The sequence below is a fragment of the Topomyia yanbarensis genome, chromosome 2 (genome assembly GCF_030247195.1).
Source record: "Topomyia yanbarensis strain Yona2022 chromosome 2, ASM3024719v1, whole genome shotgun sequence".
Taxonomy (NCBI): Eukaryota; Metazoa; Arthropoda; class Insecta; order Diptera; family Culicidae; genus Topomyia; species Topomyia yanbarensis.
In genome coordinates this window covers 324,300,493-324,316,757 of record NC_080671.1, presented here as the reverse complement: position 1 = coordinate 324,316,757, position 16,265 = coordinate 324,300,493, and the positions used below count along the sequence as shown (strand labels likewise).

General features: G+C 36.5%; 1 protein-coding gene across 9 annotated transcripts in view; it reads left to right on the top strand.

Moving 5' to 3' along the window:
- LOC131683774 (RING finger protein 44-like) overlaps nt 1–11,421 on the top strand; it is an 85,847-nt gene extending 74,426 nt beyond the window's left edge. For all 9 annotated transcript variants that reach the window (XM_058966050.1, XM_058966058.1, XM_058966057.1 and 6 more), the window contains one exon: nt 7,214–11,421. In XM_058966050.1, coding sequence (XP_058822033.1) covers nt 7,214–7,282 — 69 coding nt within the window. In that variant the 3' untranslated portion in view covers nt 7,283–11,421. The remainder of the gene's footprint in view (nt 1–7,213) is intronic.
- Nucleotides 11,422–16,265: the final 4,844 nt, after the last annotated feature.

The following is a 16,265-nucleotide window of genomic DNA, read 5'->3' as shown; positions in this document are numbered from 1 at the left end:
ATCACATTCTCTATTTCTCTAGTTATACATCATGAAGAAATCGCTACCCTTGATGAACTTGTTAAGCATACAGGGGTATAATAGTTTGGGCACCATCTGTTTGGTTCCTCTCCAAGAATCGAATGTTTTGAGAGACATTCGCTAGATACAAGTAAAATATCAGCTGAACGGAAGAACGGTTCATCTGAACTAGTTCTTTTTACAGAACTGTTCAGTCGGGAATGGTTCTTCGAAGTGAACTGTTTCGCCCATCTCTACAAACCACCGATCATGCAGACGATTCTTGTCGACGAAGAAGCAAAGAAGTCTCGCCAAAGATCACCCAACATTAGTTTGAAGAGACTCGCCATTTTTCCCGTCTGGTGCCATTGCCATTCAAAATCTTCCCTCAGCGGAGCAAGGGGTCTTTGAAATAGCCAAATCCGTCCTTCAGTAGATCCCCGCATGCCAAGTTCGAATCGATAACTACACCATCGATCTCAACTTATTGAGCGGGTTGTGAACGCGTTATTTTTCAAAAAAGTCTTTTCGCCAGTCACGTCATTGCTTTTGACAAAATATAACAATTCTCAGCTTAACTAAGTAAACTTTTGAGATATCTGGCACAGCTGAATATACCTGCTTCTTGCGGAATATTAGAATACTTAGCGGACATTCTTTGATCCGAAAGAAGATCGGATACGGTTGAACACAGTTCAATGTTTGATTTTAAATGGAAACTTGGAGTCTCTGATGACGAATCTTGTTCGATATTCATTTTAGGATCATTTGGGTAATTGCAGGAGAGGTCATTTATGTACGGGCCTAGAGCCAGGCGCAAAGTGAAAACTAGAATATGAAGGAAGAGATTGAAATCATGGGAATATAATCAGTGATGTCCAAGTACACCAGGCGAACCGCACCGTATCTGTTCTGGGCAAGCGTGCCTGTTCTTCCAAGACCAGTGTATCGCGTGCTCGAAGAACGTGTTATCGTAAATGTTAGAAGAACGAGTGCTCGACGAGAACACGAACACGAAGTTAGAAGAACACGGACCTGGTCGTGTTCCGACTTTTTTGAGTGCCGCATGCTTCGTAGAACCGATACGTATGTCGGCTCTGAGCTGCGTGCCGATAGCATCGCGGTGCTGTACTTTTTTTGATTTTCTTATTGCATCTCAAGCGGATGAGACTAACAGCCAGTGTTGCCACAATTAAATCTGTACCGGAAGTTGAAAAATCTTTTCTATCTGTACCCTTCCATAGAAAAAATCTGTATTGGATTCTGTACCCAAACAATAAGGTTGTTTTAAAAAAAATCATTTTTCTTATACATGTTTATCATTCGGAGAAATCAACCAGACATTCTGACTCGGTTATTTTATTTGAGTTGGAACTCCGCAAGAAACCAGTTAGAACTCCGGATGAGTTTGACTGGGTAATGTCAATATCAGGTCCAGCTTAAATTCTCTCTGCCACTTTGTTTACAGTGGCGGCGAGAAACTAAGATGGGGCTGGTATTATAAATAGGATGCAAGAAACTTGCTTGCAAGAATTCAAATGAAGCAGGTCAGAGTAAACGTAGGCACTCCGAGAAAATTCGATCGGTTTTCACTTACACATCATCCCCTTGATTAGCTGGAGTAAGGTTTCTCATATATCACATTCTAATGTCAGCTTCAGTTCAAGCTCAATCAATACCAGCTCCACTTCAGATTCATGCCATCACTACTGCCTAATTCAACGTATACTTGCTGTTTACTGGGATGCATCGCATGGTTAAATTATTTTACCTTGCTGTCATGTAAAAAAAATCTGTACCAATCTGTACTTTTTTACAAAAATCTGTAATCTGTACCGTACAGAATCTGTACCAAAAATGCTTCAAAAATCTGTACCTTTCTAGATAAATCTGTACTTTTTGCATCACTGCTAACACCAGCATGCGTATTGATGATTTAATATATTGATGGTGTGAGGCTGGGACGGGACATGAGAAGGTCTTCTTTTTCCCTCCCGATATTGATGTTATTTTGCAGGGAAAAATCCGCTTGCAAAATAATTTAAAGCAAATGCCGATGATAGTGTTGAGCCGATGCGGCATAGATTTCTGCCGATGAGGTATTGATTTGTGCCGAAAATAATTGAGCTCAAACATGACATGAATTGTGTTATTATTTGTCTGAACTGTGTAAAACAACATTAACCATAAATGTTGAGCAGAATAATAAAACTGCACGTGCCTTCGGTGCATTTTGCATATTTGTTTGTGTGCATCTACATGCATCTAAGCAACATGTAAAATATGTTTTCTAAATACACCTTGTATATTACGATACTACCCAGACACTATCCATTCCAAGAAAATGAAAATCGTCAAGAAAGGTCCGGTTCGCAATGACAGGCCATTTCCGGTTCGCGGTGACAGTTACTTTTTTCACTTTGCACGTCCCATCCCACAGTGGCGTAATTATATCAAATGCATGGCCATAATTATTTCACATGTTTTTAAGCTTGTTATACGATAACAAGTGATGAAAAATGGTTTTTCATGGTTTTAGACAATTTATGACCAAAATATGAAAATATTAAACCTCCTTGCAGTGTGCCACAAAGCCGAAAATAAACGAATTCCACGAGCATTATTATTTTTCAATGTAAACGCGTTTTAGAGTAAAGTAACAGTTTGAGGAAACCTCGCATTGAGATTTAGTCTGTTTCAACTGTTTTCATAAATTAAAACATTTTTTTTCAAGTTCATAGTTTATTTTGCTTTTTCGGTTTTCTTATAGTAGAAAAATATATTCAAGTTTTTGTAAATTCGGTAATAGATATCTATCCAAGTGATTATCGTATTCAATCTGGATTATTCACGTTAACACTTGCAATTCGGAGACAAGGAACTGAAATGAGAAGATTGCATAATTTGTTTGATGCTTCGCTTACGTTTCCAAGGCAACTTGTGTACGTTACGTTTCATGTAGCAAGGTTAGTGGAAGTTATATTTCACACTCTTTTATATGGCTATTGTGATCATAATAGCTCAATTTGGTTAATGGACGCAATGTTACAAAAATAATATGGGGGACTCAATCAAATCATTCTTGTCATATAAGCTTGAGCTTGACCTTGTGCGACCACTCCTGGCCGCTACTCCGTTATCGATCTGGACTAGCTGAAGTTGCACAGGGAATAAGTAGATAATTATGCTTGGGAGTAGCGAAACATCTTTCAATGTGCAACTCCTGGTAATCCTAAATTGTATATTGATCAATACAGGCGCTGGCCAGACCCTAACGTAGATCGCGGGAGGAAAGTGAAGTAATGGTTAGTCCGATATACTACTGCGCACTCCACAAGTATCACGGGAGGCGGATATTTGTTAGTAAGTATAGAAGTTGTATACTACTTTACTTCTTCTTTACCGGTGCCAGAGAGATGACTTCAATCCTGGACTAAATATCGATCCATCAACTCATGGACCGGGGACCAACGGCTTTACTTCCCTTCCGAAGGAAGACGTCAAGACAGATTTTTTCACCTCAGAAAAATGTCAATGACCTTGGTTGGAATTGAACCCAGGCCAACTAGAATGAGTGGCGGTCACGCTTACCATTCAACCACCGGTGCCGTCTCAAATTATTCTTTTCGTATAAGATCATTTAAATAGCCCCAATACTGATTTGTTTAATTGTATTCTCTTAAATTTGACAAAAAATACGAGATTTTCAAACAGCTGTAAAAAATCGAATGGGATTAATTGGGAATGTTTTCTTCGTGGAACAGTGAGAGGACACTCCAAATAATCTAACGAATATTAAATACCTACCCAAAAATGACAAAGAAAAGCTAAAATTGACCCCAATTGATTGTAGTTGCTGGAGTTTGCTATGAAAAGCACGATTCAGATTTATATATCGACTTTGGGTAATTAGTTTTTGAGCAATCGGCAAAATTGAGGGATAAATAATGGCTTTCATGTTAATAAAATGTGTAAAAAAATCACTGATTTCAAATAATTGCATACAAAAATTATCAAACGAAAACACTTTTCTTTTTAAGCAAAACGTTAGAGCATGTTTCGAAGAACAGTTAAGCTGAAAATATGGACAAATAAACAAAAAACAATATTTTTTCTATTTTGGCCAGGATTTGAAGTTAGTTACGCCTCTGTGCGTCCCAGGTGTGACGCTATGCGAGGGTGTTGCGAAAATATTGATTCCAGAGCGCTGAAATGACAAAAAACAGAATAATAAAACTGGCTTGAAATTTAGTTGAGTATCATTGTCCCTCAAAATAAACCAATCTGTTACTTTGCTAACATAGAATAATTCTCATGTGGCGCATTTGGCAAAATGTTACTACACATTTAGAGCTTATTAAAATTGGGAAGTTTGTTTAATCAATTAGAAGCACTGCGTACTGTGGGGCTAATCAACGCTACAAGTTGCATATTTTTATTAACTAAAATGAACTCATTCTTGTTTTAGGGTTAGTTTTAGGTTAATTGAAAAATTACGTTTTACCAGCATTATTGCAGATAGACTTATGAATTTACATTTTTAGATCGATGATCAAATCAATGATTTTTTTATAACATTTATGAAATGGTGATTCAGTTAACAATATGTGATTATTTTTGGTAATTTTGAATGAAAGTGCGGCAAACATTGAACTCGTCACTTCGTATGGAATATTTGGAATATTATAGTGAAAAAATGAAAATACTCCACTAATAGAACTACTAATTAGAAATCACATATTGTCAACTTAACCATTACGGAACTTTGTATGAATATCATAAATTTTAGAAAAAATATTGATTTGATGATAGATCTGGAAATGTAAATTCATAGGTTAATTGGCAATAACGCTGGTAAAACATAATTTTTTAATTAACCTAATTTGATTGGGGCAGAAAATGCCATCCCAAAACAATCGAAACCTAGAATGAGTTCATTTTAGTTAATCAAAATATGCAACTTGTAGCGTTGATTAGTCCCACAGTCTGCGGTGCTTCTAACTGCCTTAATAAACTTCCCAATTTTAATAAGCTCTAAATGTGTAGTAACATTTTGCCAAATGCGGCACATGAGAATTAACCTATGTTAGCAAAGTAACAGATTGGTTTATTTTGAGAGACAGTCATACTGAACTAAATTTCACTCCAGCTTTATTATTCTGTTTTTCTATGCCATTTCAACGCTCTGGAATAAATATTTTCGCGACACCCTCGCATAGCCTCACACCATCAATATATTAAATCATCAATACGCATGCTGCTGTTAGTCTCATCCGCTTGAGATGCAATAAGAAAATCAAAAAAAGTACAGCACCGCGATGTTATCGGCACGCAGCTCAGAGCCGACACACGTATCGGATCTACGAAGCGCACGGCACTCAAAAAAAGTTGGAACACGAACAGGTTCGTGTTCTTATAACTTCGTATTCGTGTTCACGTCAAGCACCCGTTCTTCTAACATTTACGAGAACACGTTCTTCGAGCACGCGGCACACTAGCCTTGGAAGAACAGGTACGCTTGCGTGCTTTTACAAAGAACAGCACGCGTGCTTGGCGAGAACAGGAACGCATTCTAGAACGTGTTGTAGGACAACACTGGATATAATTTAAAAGACAATCCGAATAAAGGAATAATGTGATCATCTATCTTCACTTGATATATCACGAAGAATATGTGAAAACCCTAATCAGCAATAGATCATAAAAGCATCTTTGGTTCACTTGCTTGTGCAAAAAGGTGCTGTCTGGAGTATAGCTGGAATGCCGTGACGGCCTTTAGCCTGGTAATTTAAATCGAATGAGTAATGATATGCGCTATCAAACAATCCACCAACCAGTTCAAAGATTCTAAAATTGTCTCTTCAGTATACTTGATAGGGTTGCCACCTCTGGAGAGGCTTTGACCCGGAGATTTTCACAGACCGGCGAAGGGGGGGGGGTGGATTTTGGGTGGAACTAGACAGAAATTTGGATCAAACCGATTGCTAGGCATTTTAGAGCAGTTTAATTGCGACTAAGTGTATAGAATATAAAAGCACCTGCTATTCTCGCTGTGGAGGATAAGTGGAACGAGCATTGCTCTTCTCCACAACTAACAGGAAAAGGCGAGCAAAGGAGGCAGGCAGCGGCATCGCATAGGAAGGACTTTGTGGTGTCGGTTATTCATCATCAGAGGTCGCAACAAAGGGGTAAAACTCACCTGTCAAGCCAACAGTTAAGGGTCGCTGCAGGAGTAGCAACAACACCGGAAGAACTCGATGGTGCTCTAGCCAGTTGGATTGGAACAAACCTGCCATACCTTGGTGCAGCACCACTAACGGTGAAGTGATTTGGTAAAATTGCAGCAAAATAACTTTTTTACACCATTTTGAGCGACTTAGTGGGATGCAACATTTCAATTGTAGCAAATAGCGAAATATTACTTTCCTTAATTTGGAGTAAATTTGATTTATTTTCCATTCATTGCTTTGTGAAAGAAATCAACAATATTTGGTGAACTCATCCTCGCTACCTTGAAACGAAGAGTTAGTCGGACAAAATAAATCTGAACCAGAGTAATAGTTAACTTAGACTTTTAAAATATTTTGTAAAAAATAAAATAATTCCACAAAAATTGAAATTGCGCTTCTTCCCACCAAATCCGGAGACATTGTTGTAAAACCCGAAGGCCCGGAGATCGCTTCCGAAAACCAGAGTCTCCGGGTCAAACCCGGAGGGGTGGCAACCCTAATACTTGATATACAGTAGAGTGCCATTATTTATGGTCAACCTGAATTATCAAAACGGACACACCTCAAAAGTATTGCACCCCGAAAAAAAATTCCTGTGTGTAGCAAAAGCCACTGATCCAAAGTGCAAATACTTTCATAGAAATCGACCGAATTATTCCACATACGAACAGAGTCGAGGTTGACACATACAGAAAAATGTGTTTGGTTGTGTGATGCACATACATGAACATACATGGTGCACATACATTTCCACCATTGCAGTAATATGAGTTTAATGCCGCAATGCGCAATTGCGTGGCCTGTTACCAAAAAAACAATATAATCTAACTCAAAAGTAGTAGAAGCATACCCGTCTGATTTTTGGTGTATAATTCAAAAAATTCATTTATATTTGTAGTGAATTAATCGGAATAATTATGACTCTTAGCAATATGTAGCTGTTTCAATATGACTAATCTAAACTAATTCCTCTTTATTTCCAGTCCAATCGTACCTGTCCTATCTGCCGCGGAAATGCCTCGGAATACTTCGAGAGCAGCGAGGAGCCGTGAATGGTAAGCTTCATCAAACGATATATCGAAGCTTTGCCCTCTTTAAAATCATCCCTTTCGGAGACCTGTTCCGACACAGTTTGTAGTAGACCGAAGCTGTTGCTTGATATCTGTGACAATGCTGGAAAATCTTTTCTCAAATAATGACGATAAAAAAAGATAATATCACTACATGCAACTGTTCTATCATTGTAACGGGACTAAAATGGTAGGGTTGCATTGCAGGAATATAATATTATGTATACGTTTTCTTCGTTTGGCATATAACTACGGCTTGGCTATCTCGCAAGTGATTCGAACGCATTTCAGAACTCTGCTGACTAAGAGAATGCACCTAACCAACAACAAACAACAAGTTTATAGTGTATTTTAGAACGCGTGTTAGCACGTGTATGGTTTACAATAGTGTATGTTATAGTTTAATGAGTAAGTTCATTCTCATACAAAATAAGAACTGTTTCTTAAAACAAATACATAGACTTGAAATTTTTGGATTAACGTCAAAACGTTGTCTAGCAAAATGCACCAGCCTCGAAGACATTCTCAAGTAGCAATAAAGCAATTTTATACCCAGTGAACCATATTTTAGAGCAGACAAAAAAAAAACTAGCATTAAGTGGTTCTTACAAAAACACATCTATTCATCTTTCCTTCCTAATGATATTGAATTCTAAATTTTCTATTTTCGGAATATGCTAATGCGTGACAGAGGAAAACAACTACATAACATATGGTGTGGAAAATAATACAACGCATACTGTTAGCTTTATATTTGTAATCATTCAATGTATAAGCCCAAAAGAGAGCAAACAACAAATATTGGTGTGATTGAATCGTTAGTAGATATTTCGAATCAATTATTCAAAGTAGTGAGACAGCATAGATTTTTTGCGAAATTTTCATCCGGGACATCTATAGCAACGGAAGACATGCGATGAAAAAGAACTGCTAATCATTCGGTTATCAATCGCCAGCAAGACATGGCTAAGAAGTGAGTTTGACTATTTTACTATTCTAATTTTCAGAAATTTTTCAAATATTTCGACTACAAGTTACTATTTCAATCGTGCATACGATAGTTTGACTGTAGTTTTGAACGCAATGCAGTACATACTAGTTACTGATTGTGACAGCGAGATGGCGTTTCTATGATGCTCTGGCAGCATCTATATACAGGGTGTTTGGTTCATGGTTAAGAACCTATCGGGGGGTGATAGACTGTCATATTTGGAGAAAAAATTGTTCTACATATACCATCAAATCTCAACCGTTACAGAGTTATTGAACTTTATTTGTAAAAAACTTATTTGTCTTAAAATACCTCTAACTCAAAAAGTATGCTTTGTATTTCAAATATTTTAGGTCCACTGGGAAGGTGAGAAAATTTCGCATTGAGTGATGCCCTCACATGTTTCAGCTAATGAGTTTAAGTAGCCTTTTCAAAGTAATTTAGTGAAAATTAAACAATTTTAATCGATTTTTCGTTCATTTTTTGAAAATCCTAATAGTTAACCTTATCATTTTAATAATCCAGATTGTTAGTCTTGAAGAGCTGCATAATTCGTTCTTTGACATGATACACTTACCTTTTCTTATTGTCATGAGTTTGGGTTATTCAACTTGAATATTTTTATCTTATTTTCACTAATACCAGCTCTAATTGAAAAAGTATGGCACTTATTGTACTTTTTTTTTCTTTTTATTCGAAAGCCAGGAAAATTTTACAGAGAAAAATGTATGAATACCTTTCACTTAGAATTTAGTATTCTTTTAAAAGTAAATTAGTTTAAAGTTAGTGCTATTATTAGCATTTTCGTTGTCTTAAAATAGTAAATAATGAACATCACCATTATTATCATGGAAATAATGCATCTCAGCAAGTTCTACAGTTCTATCTTTGACTCCATTCAATTATCTCTTTTGGTTTCGACCCAAATCGTTTTTATCGCATCGTTTCATATGCAAAAATAACGATTTCGAACCCACTAAATTTGTGGCGAGGTCATGCTGTGTTAACTATTAAATAGCAGCAAAATGAAAAGAGATATAGACAAAGTGTCAAATAAAAAGTTATAGAGAACATTAAGGGGCATCAAATGAACAATAGTAACGATAAATTTTGTTGATTAATTATTAGAATAATTAAAAAACTCTCAAAAAGCACAGATTTTGAGTTATTTCGTTAGTAAAAAATCATTTAGTACACTTAACTAAAAGATATTTGTACATACACTGATAGGACATTTTCTCAGCTTTCCAATAAAACCTTGTAAATAACGATATAAAGCATATTTTTCAGATTAGAGCCTTTTAAGCACTTGCAAGTCGGTTACAGGAAAAGTATAGTAATGCAATCTCAAATAAATGAGAAGAGATAGGAATATGTCGTCCAAGAACAAATTATTAACCGTCCTAACACCCAATTTTTGGATAATGGATATTGCTATAATCATACTTCATTATTTCGAGAAAATTAGCAAAAACCTCCTCAAAAACACTAACTTTTAACTACTTTACAGCTAAAAGGAAATTAAAACTAATTAACTAAAAGATATGAGAGCACCATTGAATAGAAAATTTTCTCACCTTTCGAATGGAACTAAAAGATTTAAAATACAAAGTTTACATTTAAAGTTAGAGGTATTTTAAGACAAATAAGTTTTTTACACAAAAAGTTCAATAACTCTGTATCGGTTGGGATTTGATGGTATGCGTAGAACAATTTTTTTCTCCAAATATGACAGTCTATCATCCCCCGAGAGGTTCTTAACCATGAACCAAACACCCTGTATATTATGTAGTTTCTTAAAGTTCGAATTTGCACGACATTCTGCAAACACTATTCACCAATTTTTGGGAAAATGTTTATATCATACATAGACAATTTTCTTATCGCTGTTTTTTCAGTCTTATTTAAAAAAATGTGCCGCTAGTTGTTTGTGAATTTGTTAGTGTTTTAGAAGTTCGTTGATTGTTGATGGAGTCGTCCTCTATCTGTCCCGTTCAGTAATGTACGATTTGGATGATGCGACAATGAGGATTTTCACAAAACTGGATAGCTAATTGGATATTCGGTCTTACGTAAAATCAAGTTATCTAAATCTTCTGTTTTTGATTTACCTAAAATGCATTCCGGTGCAAGGAATTTCAGAACTCTTTCATTCTGTGGAATATTTAGCATTAATGCAAACTGCAATGAATTATGTTCCAATAAAATATCACATTTTACTACTACCACAAGCAAATTTAGTTAGCAATTCGCGCATTTGATTGTTCCATGCATAGATCAACTATCTGCTTTGAATTCTTTGACCAACATGTACGTGTAATAAAAGGTGTGCTATTTCCCTATTGTGATACATTTGCTATATAAAATTATATATGTAATCAAGTTTCGTGATGTTTGATAACAAAATCTAAAGAAAGTAACAGTAGTTCTGAACTATGCCTATCGGTCCAAGTATAAACTCTCGTGATGTTTCCACTGATGACGTGGAATTGCTAAAGGAACAAAAATTCTGTCCGTCAAATCCCGATGGAGTTTGAAACATTTGTGGTAAAGCGTTGAAATCTGTTCGTTAGTAAACTTATAACTGTACCTTAATCTAAGTCTTCAGGTATCCAGTGCTGATTACTTCAATGCTTCTTTTAGTTACAAAAAAAAAACGAAACGTTTGAGATTTGTATATCTACGGTATGCCACTTTTCGAAAAGGGTTTTCTGCTATCTCGCCAGAGAATCTTAAAAGTATCACATCCACATGGAGAACAAAGAACGAATCAACAAACAAAAAAACAGAAAAATATAACAAAGTAATGTGTGCCATTTTATATACTTTCAAAGTTACAGTAACCATTACCATTCTACGAAAAATATGCAACCGAAACGAATCAATACTGGGTAGATGAAAATAAGCAACAAAACTATTTTAACAGCGAAACCTTTCCAATATAGTAGTGGTTCAGATGACTAACTCGTATATAAATGTAAAGTTGATTTGTCTAGATTTCTTATACATGGTAAACTCTCACAAATAATACAGGAACATAGATTTCGAATGTCAACATAATACTTGCTTATTGGAAACAGACAAAACAAGCAGAACTATACAAGATTCAATAAATTTGCATTACCTAGAAGTGATTTGGTTTCATTACAAGTAAACGAATAATAAATGCACTTGGATCTCCTGTTACGCGGCAACGTGCAAACGTATTCAGTTAATCGATTGGTGAGTTGACGATGACGGATTGATCTTATAATGAAGCTAACAGTGAAATCGACATGCTAATAGCAACATATACCTTCCTATGTTACATATCAGTAAGTAGTGCTTTGATTCATTCCTGGGTAAAGCTATATGTGACAGAAATTTAAAAAAGACAGATTTTTGGCACAGCAACTAACTGATTCTAATGGTGTGTTTTCGTTAATATTGTTAATAATGACATTTTTTTAGATCGAGTAGTTATTTAGGTGAAATCTATACAAACAATACTTACATCATTCCTTCCAACTTTTTTTTTGTGAGATGGTTTACAAACTTTGGTGTGAGTAGGCGAACTTAAAGTAGACAAAGCTGCAGCAATTAGAGATAAAAAACGCAAACAAATTCAGGGTCCCAAGACAAGCGGCCCTATACTGCACGGCGTGTGACGTGAGACGGCTAATCTTACCTCACTCTGCGTGACTTATCTCTCCCAATTCTGAAGAGTCACTTCGGGTGATGTGAGACGCCCATTTAACCGCAATGGGGAATCTCACCTCACCCGAGTCGACTCTCAGAATCGGGTGCGAAAAGTCATATAAAGTGAGGTGAGTTTAGTCGTCACACGCCGCGCAGAATAAGGCCGAAGTTGATTATTTATACAAGTACAATGCGCTGACACCGATAAAATCGATCACACATTTCGTGCACTCTCGGGTACATCCAACAAACCAGTCCATCAATGTGCTGTGAAGAGAATTGTTTTCAAGCTCTGATTTGTATAGTAAAAAAAGTCGTTCCGTTATTGGTCTGAATAATCAAAACAAAGTAAAATTCTTTTGTTTTCAGCAAACTGACAACACAGGAAGATATGTGCAAGACTTCAACCACGTCTCTTTTTGTTGTGGATTCGCTTGCAATCGAAAAAATCGCAAAATACCATTCCTGCGGAAACACGCATGTTTCTACGTTTCGGCTGGCCAAGAAACCCAGCAGACAAGAAGTCGCATCAGATTTTTATATTGGCTAGAAGAAACAAACGGAATAACAACAAACAAGTTTTGTTAGGCTTGCACATTTGCAGTGTTGCTTGTGACCCGCTAGTTGAATTGTTTTCACTGAATTAAGATGGCGTCTCTTTGTTATTCTAGTCTCTTTAGTAGCTCTTTGACAGGGCGGCCCAAGTGCTTCTAACAGAATTTCGGATTTTCGTACATAAACAAAAAGGCTAAAAAAAAATTAATGAATTTACCGACTTATTTCCACTGCTGTACTGTGCACTGCTGGATCTAGGCGATCTGCAGCTACTGTTGGGGGGAGGGGCGGGTGGTTTCTTCCGATCGACCGGGACTACAACCGCTTAGTTTTTCTTCGTCGCGTTTAATCACTGCCTCGGCAGCAGTCCTGGGCTGTTAGCTAGGGAAGTGAGCCTGGCTCCTTTGTTGGAACCTCCCTAGTGACGTTGGCGAACTATCTCAGAATCGACTTGCTCGCCGCAAGTGATCCCGAAAGCCACTACAGATCTTCCCAGGGGGAACCTTTGTGCGGCCTGCTTTGTTCTCTTTGACAATTAGCTATAGAGAAGCGCTAGGCTCGTTCAACTTATCCATCGCACACGCACACTACACCGTACTGGTTATGGTGGCGGAAAACTGTCCCGGAAAAGGATACACTATTCTGGGCGTCTGTTCGATGCCGTGGTCCGTCACTATCTGATCTTTCTAAGATGGCCGCCTTTCGCACTCGACCATAACAAACACCAACCGTCTCGTCGCAGCGCACAAATATTTTTGTAAAAGGAGAGCGAAATCCTACCTAAACTCTGTTATTTATTTACAATTGTACAACAAGCATTACTACACCTATCCGGACTAATAAAATCGTTCACGATCAAAAATATAAACTAAATTTTACGTAAAAAGTTAACGATCATATGGAACAGTGGTGAGCATTATGTTGAAAAACATGTACACTCTACGGACTGTATACTAAAAAATAGGTATATTTCCACCTAGTGCTAAATTGTTGCTCTAACGGTTTACAATCGCTTTACAAGAGGAAAAGTATTCGTGGTGTTCTGAAAAAATAATGTTTAATGCTTTGTTTATATTATATTATGTAAGAACGAATAGGTTTAGTCAACTGGGACGACCTTTGAACGAAATTCTCCTGGTGCCATTCGTAAGAAATTCCACTTCTCCGTGTTGCTACATGCTTCATTTGGTGAAATCTGATTTAGTGCGTGGCACAGTGGCGGATTTGCTTTAAAACCTGGCCAAAAGTTGAAAATTGCATGGTATAGTACTTTAGGTTCTAGTACATATATTGTCCTTCGAATGGTGCTACCGCATGCTATTTTAAGTGAAACGCTCCAAAATTTCCATATTTGAGGTGTTGGCATATCCAAACAGTTTAAATCATCGCGTTTTGCTCATATTTTTTATAGAGCTCTCGAAATATTAGTATTATGTATTCAAATGAACCTGGATTTTGAATAAACTGATTTATTTATATGTATTGATGTCAAAAGATACCATTTTGTTTGTTTATAGAAAATGTCAATAACTTTCACTGCAGCAGACGATTTCAGCACACATTATTGTTAAATTATTGAATTACTTTTTTGTCCCCGTATGTCCACTATGTTTCAAGGTAATTTATGTTCCTTGAACGATTCTCCATTTGGAACATTATGGAATTCTTGCCCGAATTTGCCCGTTTTTGAGTAATCTTCGATTAAGTGGAGACGGAGGCGGATTATAAGATTTTCAGTTTAAAATTTAGACTCGTGCTTTTGATTACTGCTGCATCTCCGGTTGTCATAGCAAGTCGCACAATACTGCATTTTGAACGGGAAGAATTGTGTATTTAGTGGTGAAAATTTCATTAAGATTTATAAGCATTTTCAAAAGTTATCCAAAGTGGAACGCAAAAGTCTTGAATAATTTTGGTCGTTCATATTGAAAACCAACGAGGTCAACCGAAGTGATCGCCAAAGGTTCCAAATTTCAAAAATCGATTACGAATATCATGGTTTAACGTTACCGGGAAACTATGACGTTTGATCATGCAAAACAAAACAAATCTAGAGGTGGAATATATGACTGGATTCTACGAGCGAAAATCAGTAGAGTAGTGCAAAAGAATACTGGGTGCTCATGCTGTGATTTGACTAAAAATCTCACTTTGGCGTACACTCCAGCTTGGTAAATTTGTTTGTGAGAAGGTTGTCAGTCGTAGTATGTCAGCAAGCATGACAACAAAACGTGGTTGCTCAAAACTATACCAGGAAGCAGTACAAGCATGTTCCGACCAAGTATAACGCATGATTTTGAATGAACACTTCATCGTAATAATGAACTTTTTACATATCCTCGGTCTAACAATTTAAATAAAACTATGAATCTTAGTGAATTTCACTTGTTTTCGTATTTTTGTCATATTCATTTTTTAGTTAGTGCAATTTGCATGCAAACTTGTTGTCAATTTTCACTCCATGCATTTCGTCGCAGAATCGGCTTATATTTTATAAGTTTAACTACACACCATTTAAAGTTCGATACATTATAAACTTTATTGACATACACTGGAACCATTAAAACCAGTAATTCGTGAAAATTTACTTATATTTATACTAAAATGTCGGCCATTTTGTATCCGCTATTTGGAATTTTGAAAATCTGGCGTCAAAATCGTAATCTGCGCCCCAAAAAACCGTGGTATGCACCTTTGCAGGTCAATCAAAACCATTTTCGACTTTTGGTCAGGTTTTTAGGTCAATCCGCCACTGTGCGTGGCACTAAATAGTGTGTACGAACATCCACCATATCATTATCCATATAGAGGGGGGTCTTGGTGCTGATGTTATTGTATTCGAAGTCGTGTTACTTGTTGTTCTACGCAATGAAATTTTTCGCCTGGATAAAATTCAAAACGTAACCAACAGTTTTCAACGTGGTGTAACTGAATGTGGGCCCCTTCCGCAAGATTAAACTCTATTTTAACTTTTACCACCTCCTAAACTCTGGGTCTAGCGTGAGTTACCTTAAAGTCAATCGAAATTTGTGTTATCCCGTAGTACGAGCACTTTTATTTCTTTTGGCTGACTCAGTTCACTGCGTAGCCATGGGCAACGATACAATGCTGTTATTGTACTGGGTGACGAACAAAGTGCTTGCTTGCTTCGCTGATGTCTACAGCGCAACGATTGCGAGACCAGAAGAAATACTTAAAACTTTTTATAATGCAAACATACATGAAGACCTCTTCCTCTTTTCTCACTGTATTTAAATTTTACATTTAAGTTTGCTGTAGAAACGTTGTTTCTGTATTGTAGAGTAATATTAAACTTTACTCTAAATTAATCTATTGTTGCAATGAGAATAATAGCTTTTTAATTGCACATTTCTTTTCGGGCAGTGTAAGTGGACACAGTTTTCTACCTCCCGATGACTAACTTGTCCAATTCTGATATAATACAATGATAATTCTAAAAATGCTGATTGGTTTTCATAAACATTTGTTCAAACATTCAGTTTTTTTACGCAAACTATTCAGAAGATAACAAATAAATCAGTACGTGTAACTTTCCGCGGATAGATATTTTTTATACGAGGGGTATTTATAACTGCTAATAATTTTAAGTTTTATCTCTACTTATATCACACTATTGCTACAGTTTTGTCTATATTTAAGATGATTGTAATTTCTTTTCCCCCAAATTAGTATAAGTCATTCCTTGTAAACTGTTACACCCTACACCAATTAATATTGAAC